The 14,676-nt window shown below is 42.0% G+C and overlaps 1 protein-coding gene across 1 annotated transcript in view; it reads right to left on the reverse strand.

The window, feature by feature from the left end:
- Positions 1–14,676, reverse strand: part of FHIP2A (FHF complex subunit HOOK interacting protein 2A) — a 246,797-nt gene that overhangs the window by 99,064 nt on the left and 133,057 nt on the right. The window contains exons 12-13 of the mRNA XM_085603279.1: positions 11,244–11,387; positions 3,811–3,901 (exon numbers count right to left, since the gene is read on the reverse strand). Of these exons, the coding sequence (XP_085459405.1) occupies positions 3,811–3,901; positions 11,244–11,387 (235 nt within the window). The remainder of the gene's footprint in view (positions 1–3,810; positions 3,902–11,243; positions 11,388–14,676) is intronic.

Here is a 14,676-nt window from a genome sequence, read left to right on the forward strand (position 1 = left end):
CATAGGTAAACATACCAACTCACTGTTCAAGTTTTTATGGACCTATTAGATGTTCTCATCTACCTTTATGAAATCCTAGATTTCATACAAACAAAGAACAACATCGGGCACATATCTCTGAAATATTATTGTCTAAGAAAACATGGTCTCTACACCTCAAATTAGAGTAATGCATTTTTCTCCAATTTTACTTCTTCGAGGAATTTGCGTCACTATTGCTATTTACTCTGTTTGTCATTTGGGTATTGAGTTATCTGTTTTCGCAGCTACTCTTTGAATACCATCCACCAGAAGGGAGGTCTCCAGAAAACATCATGCAATAAGTTGAGAACCAAAGAGACGGTGGAACAGCATTTTGTTTCGCTCTTCTTTTCCCCCTGATCTTGCCTGCTATGTTTGAGCTATACATTGGCAAAACTTGAATCACGGAAGGGTTTGGTTCACTTTGAAATCACAACAACATGGCCATTTACAAGACCAAGGCATGGAGGTAGATGAACTCTGACAGAGCAGCAAGATCACAGTAATGGTAAAACAGTGCTATTCAATTCAACATATGTTAGTTAGTTCAGTATTACTTATAGTGTTGAACTTTTTATGGCCCACATATTTGCAGAGCATTTCCCATACACAACAAGCAATCTTTTTAACAATTCCCACCCAATCCCTCTAACCAGATTCTTATGACAAGGCATCAATAGATACATAGTGTCCCTGGGAATGATAGATAACAGTCAGTAGCTTCCTGGAATGTCAAAAAATGAAAAGCACAGTTCATTGATTTAATATAATTAAACATTTTTAGAATATTTTTATTCTGGCTCAATTCAGATATTCTACCACCTATAACAAAAAAACAAGGTAACTGTAGATTTATAAATTAGACAGATTTTGCCTTTATCATGTTTCACTTTCCACTATTACAGGATGGGAATATCTGATTCAGCTGTCATGTGCAATCAACATTTGAACTAATGTAAAACTGCAGCCACACTGGGGTCAGGCTATGACAAGGCTAAAACTGATCTAGGAGTTGGATGAATCAGCATAATGGGACCTTGACATATTGATGTTAAGAAAAACATGTTTTCAAAACCTCTATAAGTGATGATATGAATGTCAATTGTTACTTCACAGTCATTTACATTTGGAGCAATTATATTTCCTTTTTTTTAATTTTTTTTTTTTTACCTCAGGTAAGTAAGACTTACTTTGCAGGCAAGCCTTACTTTACACCCCTGTTTATTTAATTTCCACACATTAATACCTATCAATATTAAGTTGTAATGTATACATACCTCATGTATAATTACATATGTACAACCTCTAGAGAGAGAGACACAGATTTAATTACATAAATTCATTTTATGAAATGTAATTTTATTTCTAAAATTATAATTAATGTTAACATCTTAAAAAACTGAAATGTACTTTAAATAATTGTTATTACTTGTAAAGACCTATACATTCAAACTCCTTTACTATCTTTACACCTATAAAATACCACCACAGAACCCTACCCCTCGCCCCTTATTGCCCCACAGGTAGGCTTTCCTGTTTTCAGTTTCTATTTTTGATAAATTCTGGTGGGGTTTTTTCAGTGATTTCAATACCTTCGAAAAACAGTGGTTATCAGTGGTTACACATTTCCGTGCCCTTAAAAAGAACAGAAACTGTGCTTTTCCGGTATTTATGGTACATTTTGCTTTTATTATGGTTTGCTTTCTGCACTGATAGTGCATGGTATATAGAGAGTGTATATGAGGTCCAAATACATTTTTACAAATCAAACTCCTTGTACTACACCATACAATACTTCATCGAGTCTTTGGTCACGCGCAATCACTCTTTCCATCCCATATAAACTTTTATCTATGAAAAGGCCCTCTCAACATGGGCACTTGAGACAGACAATGCCAAAACAGTCAGTACACAATATGCTAACTCTGACCACCTACATAGCTTTCCATGCCAATACTGGGGCACCTAAAGATTGTGAATCTCTGGGACAGGTTGTGCAACAAATGCACTGAACTGGGCACATATGCCCTCAGAGTTATTGAAGAGGTCAAAAATGAAGTAGTACTATTCCAAATCCAGAGAGATCAATAACTTGTGCAGAGTACCATAGTGAGGCTTCAATGACTTCAAATGCCACTGTTGGAGGGACATTTATATGCATGATTGCAAGCTATTTCTCATGTATTGTAAAATGACATTTCCTGAATTCCTCCTCAACATTACTTTGCTTACCAAGTGGCAAGCATTCTAACATGGAACATGTTGCAGTGCCAAAGTCAGTAAAAGTGTCATCCAGCCTACTCTCAAGAAGATGTTTCAGATCTACACCAATTATGCTGGACACTTGGTAGACAAGGGTGCTTTCAGACTACTTTTTTTTTTATTATGTCGACTACAGCAGTCAGGTTTTCCTCTAAAACTGTAAGAATGCAGTAGAGTGTACTTTTTCACATCACTATCAATATGCGACTGAAGATCCTCACATTTCTTGCCTTTGGCATTGTCACTAAGCAAAAATTCTGTAAACAGTCGCCACATAGACAAAACAGCATTCACAGCATCTAGGACTGAGAACCACTGGTTGAATGACTCAGTTGTGATGAATCTTTCTTTGATGTGACACAAAGCACAACATGAGAAATATTTGCATTTAAGTTCCCTGGCATAACGAAACAGTGCACCAGAATGGACTACAAAGTCAATAGCATTCTGCATTAACTCTGCAGATTGTAAATATGCTTTCAGCATACCATATAGCAAGTCGCAAGGATCTCTTACAGGGAAGCACTTCAGCTCAGGTATCGATTTTGACAAGTCATCACACAACCGTTTCATATACACAGCTGAATCACTGCAAATACAAACAAGATCACTCCAATCTTTGTTGAATTTGGTAAGGACTGTTTGTAGCAGAATTCCAAGTGAATCTGTGTTCCATGTTTTCCAAAGGTCTGGTGCTGTGTTTTCACCACTATCCCAGATGCTTGGTGAGAGCACTCTTTTCACATAAACCTGTCCCTGCACCTTGCAATGAATGTTTAAAGCCTGGAGTGTTTGGCAATTCACCTACTAGCAATACTGACTTGCTAGAAAAGGGGGCTGATATATCAAAGGGTTTCACCCATTCTCTGTCTGTCGGTAAATGTGATGGTACATATTGAGAATATTCTTATGAGACCAGCCATTTTACTTATCAGTGAAAGAATCAAACGTAGCCAAAATATCAATTATAATTTTGATATTTCCTGATACTCTACAGTTTACAAAATAATCAAATATGACCTTAAACATGCTTGTAAACCCTGCAACTTTAGACCAAAGACCACAAAACTGAAAAAAAGCAAATGTGACCTCCGTAAAAAGCAAAACTCAAACAGAACAAGGTTAGCCCAGCCTTTCTTGCTTCTAGCTTGTATAACGAAGCTACATTGTAATGGCCCTTTCAGGAAGAAATAAAAATCACTATTAAAGTACAGTAAGTGGGAGTGAGTGTGAGCATGTGTGTGTAAAATGCCTGTAAAGTAAACCTTTACAGACTGGACGCAAAGTAACCACTCCCAATGTACTTAACCTGTGATATAAAAATGTCAATTAATTTGCCTGCGGTGTAAGGTAACGCTAAGTAACAGTGACATATTGTTACTGTTAGGAGCTTATGTCATATTGTACAGCATAGCAACACTGCCTTTTTTTTGAGGGAAAGCCTGTCTGTAATCAATTTAAAGCAATACTTTTTAATATCAAACGAATAAAGGTAGCTCTGAAGAGTCTACTATGGTAGTTACTTACTTGCCTGTGGGCATCTCTGAGGTAGGTATCATAGCCTGTACCCTCTACCTGGTAGGAGGATTTGGCTTCATCTGGTACGAGGCAAAGAAAACTTGGAGAAAAAGATAAGTACATTACAAAAGCTGCCTCACCCAGGCAATAATGTAAAATACCATTTAATGCATCAACAAGAGACATTTAGGCATATAGCAAACCAGCGAGAGCTTGAGACAAACCAGAAGATATCACATTTGAATAAAAACCATTCACCAAATTTACAAAAGCATCAATGAACATGTGAAGTAGTGCTCCTGTAGTACTACATTACATACTCAAATGCTGTTGTAAAAAATTGCAATGTACAATTAGTACAAATAGAAAGGTCCTTGCACTCTTTACTAACAGGGGATTTAGACCTTCAAGCTCACAAAAGCATTTGCGAGTTTGTGGAGTAGTACTCCTGTAAGATTGGGATCATAAATGCCATTGTAAATCAGCCACTATAGGAGAGATAAAGCAGAACCTCATTCATGATGGGAATAGGTTCCAGTGGGTCCAAACATCCAGAGGTTAGTTGAAGGATTTACCTTACAAGTAAACAGGATAAAAATTAAGAGCATATCCCCAGAGGTTCTTTTACAGATTTCTTAGCACCCGCTTCTGTTCTATGCACCTTGGGTACAACATTCTTTAACTTTTTAATGTCCTTCATGTCATGGCGATCTAAAATTTTCTACCTACATATCATACATTTGGGCCAGAACTTGGCATTATAAATCTCGCAGGCTAATGAGATAGAAGCACAGCATATTACAATCGAACTTTCGTCCAACAACACCAGATAAGGAAAATGTTACCTACCCTGTACGCATCTGTTCATGGCATGTAGTGCTGTAGATTCACATGCCCTGCACACTCCAGGCATTTAGTGTTTGGCTGGACGTGTAAAACTTGTTTTTACTTAAAATAAGTATTTCCAGACACTAAGTGTTTTATGACTCCTCCTGTGACTGGTATTGTGCTTGGTCATTGGTTCCATTGTTAGATTGTTTTCCCTACACAACGGGTGAAAATGGAACAGAAAGTGAGAGAAGATGACTATGCAAAAGTAAAATAGAGGAAATATATATGTATGAATTTAGGATCACCCTAAAAAGGGCTGTGTCTGAAGTAGTTGGAGATGAGACTTGCTCACATTTTTGGTGAAGCCAAGATCGAGAAGACCTCAGGTAATTGGAGTGTGGAAGAAACACTACTCTCTGCTCACACTCTTCATCAGCCAGTTGTTGGGGTACCAAAATACATGGACACTGCTTCTCCTGTGATGAGCGGCTACCACTGCAAGGCATTCAGTAAAGATCCTGAGGTACGATTGATACCCGGGAAGGCAGAACTTTGAATTGAAAGTGCTGTCACCTTACCATGAACTTGAGGTAGCGGCAATCAGCAGGGTGGATTGAGATTTGGAAAAATACATCCTTCAGTTTAACGGCGGTCATGAAGTCACCTTGCTGCAGCACTGGGATGACATCCTTGAGCGTGACAGAATGTACTTGTTAAGTGGCCGTAGACTGAGGATGGTCCTAAGGGACCTGCCTTTCTTGATGAGAAAGTACAGGGAGTATACCTCTTTGCCGTGGTGGTGCGGTGGAACAGGCTCTATAGCCCTTTTAAGCAGTAGTGCATTTACTTACTCCTGGAGGAGGCACTGATTGTTGCTCAGAAGTGAGTGAGAATCTGGGGGGGGAGGGGCACAGGGGAAATGTTTGGTGGCGGTGGAACAGTGAGTTCCATGCAATAGCCGTGAAGCACAATGGACAGAACCCATTGGTCCGAGGTGATTTGTTGCCATAATGTGATGATCCCCTGTATACGGCCCCTGATAAGTATTGTGAGTTTGTTTTTTTGGAGGGGTGGGGGTTCGGGGGTTGGGGCGGGGGGGAAGGAAGTCACTGCTTGGCAGAAGCATCTCCATTTGCTGCACCACCTCTACTCCTGCTCTTTGAGTTTTTGCCCCTGAAATAACTGCGGGAGGCTTGATACTGATGCTGTTGCCATTGGTAGGAGGTGGAAACCTCCGGGGAGATGGCCTTGGTGCAGCACCAAAACTGTGTGTGGTGAAAGGTCCCATGGGGTGATGGGGACTGAAGAGCTTCTATCGCCTTGTCAGTGTATGTCCTTCTTTATTTTCTCCAGCATTTGATCAACTTGAGGCCCAAAGAGGTGCTCCCAGTCAGATGCAGTTGTACTTCTAGCTTGAAGCCAGAGACAAGACAAGCAGCCAGGCTGATTAAGATGCTGCAATTAATACCCCTGACGGCAGTGTCGGTCGCAAACAGGTCATGCCCAATGGTGGTATTTGAGATGGTCTGACTCGGCCTCTAGCTCCTGGGCCCTTTGTCTGTATTGGCCTGGGAGATGTTGGAGTTCTCCCATTTCCTCCTACTGAGCTCGGTCGTACCTTGAGAATAGGCAAACCAACCTGGCAATGCGCCAATGGGTGGCAGACTGAATGGTCACTATTGCCAGCCACATCGGTTTTCTTGCTTTATTTGGCGGCGTGGCATCCCCAGTGCCTTGTGCATTTGCTTGTTTACATGCAGTGTGCACAACCAGCGAGTCTGCGGGAAGCAGCCTCCTAAAATAAGGGGGATCAGAGAGGGAGGCCTTATACATATTATCAATCCAGGCAGGACTACTCAGCCCTTAATCGGTCCATAAAATCATTGTGTGTGGATTTTAACATTCCCTTGAGCATGGGCATGTATTGGGTTGAGCGCTGTGTGTGTGAACGTGACTTCACTAAAAGGTCACCTACTCAGCGTTGGCGTGCAAATCCACCATGTGGAAGGTGACCACTCAGTAAATGGCCTCTCGTGATACAAGGTAGTATCATCCAGAGGGGAAGGCTTAGCAGGATGGAGCTCAGGTTGCTGTTGCTTGTGGGGATAACCCCATAATCATCCCAAGGATCATTCTGGGACAGAGAGCATTGTATGAATCTGCAGGATCTATAGAGCTACTCCCTCCATATGAAGAATGTGTGGACCCTCTGGTGAAGCTGGTGGAGGTGGCCTATCTGGTGGAGGTGGGGTTGGGACTTTAGGCGGAGGAGTCAGAGTCTTGGCAGAAGGAGAGGAAGGAGGAGGCTGAGAAAGCAGGGGGCTGGTGGCTCTATCTCCATGTTTCTTGGGCTTGGTTGGTGGCTATAATGCAAGCTGCTACCCGAAGGTAAGCTTCCTTTTGCAATGAAAATTGTCTTGCAGTCAGTGGTGGTTTGGCAACGAGCTTACCCCTATGAGGGCAGATGTAAAGTCTCTTCTGCCTACTGTCCATCTCCTCCCGGAGGTACTGCAGAAAAGGAGCCTCGAGGTCCTCTGAATCCATTGTGAAAAGTGCTTTGGATGGGTGAGTCAGCTCCGACAGGATCCGGAGCTGGTCTCAATGTCAAAGGAGATTTCTGCTCCGAGGGGAGGAGTTGCTCCGGTGTCAAGGAACTGGAGGGCATCAATTGGTCTGCCAGTGTCGAAGAAGACTCCGTCTTGTACAGCTGTCTTGGCGTCAGAGTCAGTACCAAGGCCTTGTATCGGTACCGGCCATGGCTGGGATGCAGTGCCGTCCTGGAAGGCTGCTGGTGGACTCAACACCCGGACCCCTGATGGGCTATGGTCAGCTGGTTGGTGTTAGTGTTGGGGAAGAGTACTCACAGTCGAGATCTTCAGGCGTTGTCCCAGTGGGGGCAGCTGGGAGTCGACCTCGGAGTCCGAAGGAGATCTCAGCCCCAGACTGCCCGCTCTGCAGACGCGGAGGGCCAAAGTTCTTCTTTGATGTCTTTACTGAAGATGTCGGCGGTGTCTTCGTCTTCTGACTGCGCCATCTCGCTTCAATTAAGTTGTCGGTACTTGAGGGTCTTCTTAGATCCCAACAGGAGGCTGGCGGAACAGTAGGTCTCATCGTGCTCTGGCAACAAGCAGAGGTTGCAGACAGAGTGGTGATCATGCCACAAATATTTGGAGTGGTACTATGGACAATACTGGAAAGGAACGGTGAGCAAGCTCTACACCAAATGCAATTGTTTTGCACCAACAGGAGTGGAAGCAGCAGAAGGCCAGGACGACGAATGACAAGTGGCGTCGACTCTGAGCTTCAGCAAGACCCATCGAACCAGCCGCTAGAAGAAAGCAATTTAACAATGGAACTTATATCTATGCACAATGCCAGTCATAGGAGGAGTTACAACACCTCTTGACTTGAAAGACTTCTTCCAAGAAAAACAAGTTGTACACATCTGAGCCCAACACTAGATGGCAGGAGTATGGCAATTTCCACTGTACATTATTATTATTATTACATCTTTTTCATAGTTTGCAATAACCATATAGATGTAAACACAAGCCCTATTACAGACATCTGAATGAGGATGAGAAGAGACTAAAAAAGCAGAAGGAAGCTGAGAGTGATTTCATATAATTTCTTGAGACAGTACATTGGAAAATAGAAGACAGGTTAGACATCAACTTAAATTTTTTTGCAGTTGTTTAGTCTCCTACAGCCAAAATGTGGGCTCCCAAAGAACACATTTTAGCTGGTTTTCCACTGAGATACTAACCTGAAAAAAGACAATCATAATGACAGAAAGAGGGGAAAACAAATAAAAAGCTGCATACAATCTTTGACAAAAATCTTTAACCCCTTCGATGCTGCGCAGATTCCGCCGCTGTGCTGGCGGAATCTTGCGCGGGCGGGGTCATGACGGAATGGTTCCGTCATGAGCACAGCTCAACCGTGGGTCATGACGGAACCATTCCGTCATGAGCACCGAAGGGGTTAAAAATTCAGAACAATGGTTGGTAATCAATCATAGGGGGAAAACAAAGAGCAGACCCATTAGGACAAAGGCATGACAATTGGTACAGTCAACAAAGAGAGAAGACAAAAGAGAGCATCTGGTAGTAACACGGAGACCAAGTAGCAAACCAAGTATTATGGGCGGATGAACTTCTAAAGCAAGTGGTGCCATACAGTTCAGTCAGAGTCATGACTTTTGTGTTGTAAAAGGTAGTCTCTAAGGGGCTGCCAAATCATAATACGTCATACTGCGCAGCCAGTCAGGAATGGAAGGACAGGGCCTACTGCACCAGTGAAGAGCAATCTCTTGTTTAGCTATCAATAGCGCTATAGCCGTGAATCTACGCACCCTAGGCGGCACATCAGCGACATACCCCAGCAAAGCTAGCAGTGGCTCTGGAACCAAGCCTGTCCCTATCATCACAGAGAGCTGAATGAATTTAGCCCTCCAGTAGTCTCCCACAAGCTTAACTGTTTGAGGCCATCTTGGTTGCCGGATTGGTAATGCCCCGTGAAAATTATAAAAAAAATAGATTTCTTTCCAGTCTTGTCAAGGGCAGCCAAAAGGAAAACCTATACAAAGTTGTCTATGTTTAATCTCGTCTCAGCAGTCTTAAAATGATTCAAAGAACAAAACCTTACTGCCAGAATTAAACTTCTACTAACCTTCTAAATACCTGCATGGTTGTGCCGAACCGATTAATTGCATACATCAACTTATCTAATTAATTGCGGTCACCTTCACAGCCAATCTGGCTAGTATCCTAGAAAAGGTGACTTAAAATGTGGATAATTATGTATTCTGGTACACCTCGGGTGCTTCATAACATCCAAGGAATGCAATATTTCAGCTAACGTGACAAGGCACATAATACCGTAAAGGACAATGAGGGTCTTCCTATCTTTGACTGGTCAGCAACATTTGATTCAGAGGATTATTAAATTGTGAATCGTCATTGGTATCTGACCCAGAAGATTTTCAAATCCTGCTTTTCCATCCACTGTAAAAAAACACTGGCACTTCAGGTGACACCTGTGATGGTTTCATCAACAGGCAAGTTCCAAATTTGTGAAACCCAACACGACTCATTTGTTAGCAAAACATATACAAGACCGCCATGAAACTAGAAACAAGAATGGTCTAATGATCAACAAATAGGCTGATGGAACACCAACGAAGATTTAGAGGTGGCTGAGCAATCAGTGCACAGCTGCAAAATACTGCAACAAAGGGTTAATACAAGATTCATGTTGGCAAAGTAAATTTCAGGAAAGCCAAGTACAGCTTTTAATAATAAACATCAAAGACTAAGACTTCCCATGTATATACCACCAGTAGCACTTCTAAGGAATACATAAATGCAGGGCTACGGTGAAGCAACGAGGTATGCAGAAGAGAACTACAAGTGACACCCCCGCTCCCCTTCATCTCCGGCGCCTGCTCCTTCAAATGTGTGCAGGATATTAGGTGGTATCCCAGAATGTGCCAGAATCTGCTGCGACATTGCCGGCCCACTCATCCTGTCATGGATAAGGCCTGAGCACATGGACAAGGCAGATGATAGGGTCACTCTACAGGGCTGCCTAGAAGCCAATAAGAATGGTATATACACAGAAACCAGTTTTAGAGGACAGAAAGGTGACAAAAAAAGGTTTCAGCAAATTCAGCCAAATATAATAAGTTCCAGTTTTTACACTATTCTGACTGGCTGTTTGACAGTTTTTAAGTCCAGGGAAGATACGGGCAGCTAAGAAGGTACCATTTTCCTCCATTTCTTTTAGTCTGCCCACACAGCATATACTGAAGGTCTTTCAAAACTAACTTACCTTAAGGACTAACAAGCCAGATTCTGCTATTTTCTGATTTTTGGTAAATGTCTTTGCCCACTAATCAAGAAGTAGAGAGGCATCTTGTTGAACACAGACGTAACTGTGGCACCACACAATGTCAGTTGTCCAAACCTGCAATATCTACATCTGCATTCTTTGTAATATTGTCCCTCAGAAAAACACAGTAAGTGTGGAACTCACACTCATAACCTCATAATAGAGCCACTTTAATGTACTCCATGATTTAATGGAAGTCCCATGAGTTATCCAGCATGTAAAACAAATCTGGAAATTGGCAATCCTAACTCCCTAGGTCGTTCGCTGTCTTGCCAGGTTTTCTTTTATAGAGTAAATATGTAACCATTGTTAAAAGGTCCACAAACCCTATCCATACTGCTTCTAGTTAGGTAGTAAATATTCACACAACCATGATTATTAACCAGGATCTATAATTATAGGCTGCACTCTAAAGGAGGTTGAAGTCATGCCTAGTCCCACACTTCTGGAATTTCAGGCCATATGAATTGGGGAGCTTAACAGTCCACTGGTCTTCTGAGATGAAGTTTATATGTTTGTTTACTAAGCTTTCTGCATCATTGCCAGGTCTTACACCTGTGTCTTGTCTTCTCTTACTCCCAGTGCCTTGGGGTTTCAAACTGTAGTACACGCTTTATGAAGAAAGAAAATAAATACAGGATTGACCAATCAGAAAAGGATCTATAAAGGGATATATCTGATGATGGAAACCAGCAATTCCGGCCCCATACCCATCTCACCTATTTACTATTTTATGCACCTCTGTCTTGCCGTCATTTTTATGGTGATCTGGTGTGGTAGGCGGTGAGCTGCTTAGCCACTCCTGATTCGATAACATATTATCTTGTGAAATGTCCGTGAATATTGGATCCTCTTCGAGATCCCTAAGCAGATATTGAAAAGAAAGCAAAATAATTAGATTTTCCTACATCTTTAACTAAGCTCTCTTTTCTTAATTTAAATGAAGCAAATTGCACATCAGATGGTATGAAAACACAAGCAGCACACAGAAAAATACATATCATAGCTGAACAATTAACGGGATGCAGGTTTACCTATTATTAGGACAGTTTGAAGTTAGTCCATTGTCAAATAAACGGTATGAAAAATTATTCAAAATAAGTTCATTTTTTCTGTCCTTGTGTTGGTTCCTCTTTTATCTAATGTTTCAATGAGGCTTGCAGGATAACATAACATTTCATAACAAACAACAGCATTATAGACCATGATGAAATGACCAAAGAGCAATCTTCATAACAAACAATGAGTCATCAAATTACACTTTTCTACTAGTATGTTTTTCTTTTTTTAGCAAGTCCATACTCTGGAACAGACTTAACCCAAATGAGGTATGAAATCGGGGAATGTTCATGGATGCCTGCCTTTCCCTGGTCCCTTAGGTGAACCAATTTGCATGAAACACTTTCTACACCATGCAAACTCAAATATATATGTATATATTCATATTCTTTTTTAGAGTTTTATATAGCCCAGAATCACAGGATGTTGAGCACCGTTGCCGAGAATCGAACCCGGTTCCCCAACTTTGAGGTCGACCGCTCTAGCCGTAAGGCTACATCCTCTCCATAGATATGTGGATTGAAAGCTGTTCCAAAAGGTGTAAAACTGAGGCTGATTTGCTACCAGTCTTAAGAGGCACAATTGCCCAAAAAAATGGACTAGAAGGCAGCCTGGAAAACCACTTCTGGCTGCCATTCATTCCAGCATTCTACACTTACATTTGGATATGAGAAAAGCAAAACCAAATTGATCACATTAAAGCAAATTACACCAGATTGCTATTAACTAGATAGTATGCAGTCATTTAAAATAATGTGAGAGCAATGTAAGTACCATCAGTGATAGGGGAAAAAAAATTAAACATGATGCCAGAAAAGGAGGGCCAAACTGGATGATAGAATTTGCATGTCCTTAGTATCAATGTCTTGGGCATGCCTGCCTACTGACGCTGTTGAGGATAAAATCCAGTCTCTGAAATATGCCAAAAGGAATAGGTTACTTACCTTTTAAGCATCTTTTGGTAGCATGTAATGCTGTAAATTCACATGCTTTGCATACTGCTGCCATCTAGTTATGGGCTCAGACATTTGCAAGTTGTTTTCCTTCGAAGACATCTACCGAGTTATGAAGTATAATGACTACTGCTTCGGCTGGTAATGCGCATGGGCACTGGCTTCATTGTTTTCTGCACAGTGGATGAGCAGGAAAATGGAGAGATAGAAAGCATAGTGAAAATGCAAAAAGTAAGATATTTAGAAGCTTGATAACTTTGTGTATGTGCAACGACCAAAGGCTTTCAGGGAGGTGGGTGGCTGCATGCTAATCTACAGCACTTCATGCTACGAACAGATGCTTACAAGGTAAGTAACGTGTCTTGTTCGTAGTATGTATGGCTGTACATATACATGCTCTGCATAGACTGTAAGGAAAATTTCCCATAAGGAGTGGCTGCCTGGAGGCTGTTGCAGGAGATTAAAGAAGAGTTCTTTAGACAGCCTTGCCAACTTGTGGTAGTTGGCATGATAAGATATCCACATCATAGCGTTTAGTGAATGTATGTGGAGTAATCAGATAGCTGCTTACAGATGTCAGCTATGAGTATGTTACATAAGAAGGCCATAGAGGCTACTTTTTTGGTGATTGGAATATTTCCTGGAAGAGACGGGCAGAATTGGGTTTGACAAGTCATCGTGCTAAGCTCGCCTTTGGTGCAGTTTGGAAAAGGTGACAAAACTGCTCACTTTTGCAAAAGGGCTTTGTTCTATTCATGTAGTACATGAGGGCACCAGTAACGAGTCCGGTTGTGGGAAGAAGATTGGAAGCTCAATGGTTTGGTTACGGCGGAATGGAAACACCACCTTTGGAAGGAACTTGGGATTAGTTCCAAGGACAATACTGTCCTTATGAACCTTGATGGCCAGCAACTCACTAACACACTGTAAGGATAGTGATAGTAACAAAGAACACACACTTCCTTAGAAAATTGTAAGGGACACATTTGGAGCCTTAATATTGTCCTTACCGGACCTATGTGCCCTTCTATCAAATCTTTACATTTTTATTTTTTTTGCAGAGTTTTATATAGCGCGAACTTGACCCGAATCCAATCAGGTATCCGAGCGCTTTACATAGCACCAGTTACGTTACATTAGGACACACATTCATTCTTTGTTAGGCATGGGGAGATTAAGTGATTTGCCCAGAATCACAGGATGTTCAGCGTCATTACCGAGACTCGAACCCAGTCCCCCAGGTACGAGGTTGTGCACCCTAGCCATTATGGAGAGGAGTTGGCCTAACGGCTAGGGCGCTCGACCTCGGACCTGGATTCGAAACTCGGTAATGACGCTGAACATCCTGCGATTCTGGGCAAATCACTTAATCTCCCCGTGCCTAACAAAGAATGAATGTGTGTCCTAATGTAACGTAACTGGTGCTATGTAAAGAGCTTGGATACCTGATTGGATTCGGGTCAAGTTCGCGCTATATAAAACTCTGCAAAAACCAATAAAAAATGTAAAGGTTTGATAAAAGGGCACATAAGTCTGGTAAGGACAATATTAAGGCTCCAAATCGGGGCAAAGGTACTCTCGGAAGTATAATACATTTGAGATCCTCCATAAAGAACTTGACTACAGGTATCCTGAACAAGGAAGTCTGTTCCCTGTTCTGCATGAAGGCCGCTATAGCAGCCAGGTGGAGATGTATGGCCCGATTTTTGTAAATGCAGAAAGTAACAAATGAGGTCTTGAACTGGAGGCTTAAGTGGGTCTATAGCTTTAGCAATGCAGCTGGCGACATAGCAGGCCTGCCTAGTGGATGGGCATGCCCTTTTAAAGGAGGGGGAGGTAGCCAAATTTGATGACCTCAGGAGCCAGATCCCTAGATTTCTCTGCCTGGTATTGGGGTGCCTGACTTTGCCATGGTTCTGCGAGAGAAGGTCCAGTCTGCTTGGAAGCTTCTCACAGGGAATCACTGACATTTCTAGCAGGGTGAAGAACCATGGTTGCCTGGCTCAAGTGGGAGCAACTAGGATGAGAGTGAGAGTGGTTTGCTGCAACTTAAGGATTACATAAATAAGGAGTAGGCGAGGCATAAAAGCATAGGCAAATATCCATGAACAGTTCATCCACAATGCAGTGCCTATGGACT

The sequence above is a fragment of the Triturus cristatus genome, chromosome 1_2 (assembly GCF_964204655.1).
Source record: "Triturus cristatus chromosome 1_2, aTriCri1.1, whole genome shotgun sequence".
NCBI classification, from domain to species: domain Eukaryota; kingdom Metazoa; phylum Chordata; class Amphibia; order Caudata; family Salamandridae; genus Triturus; species Triturus cristatus.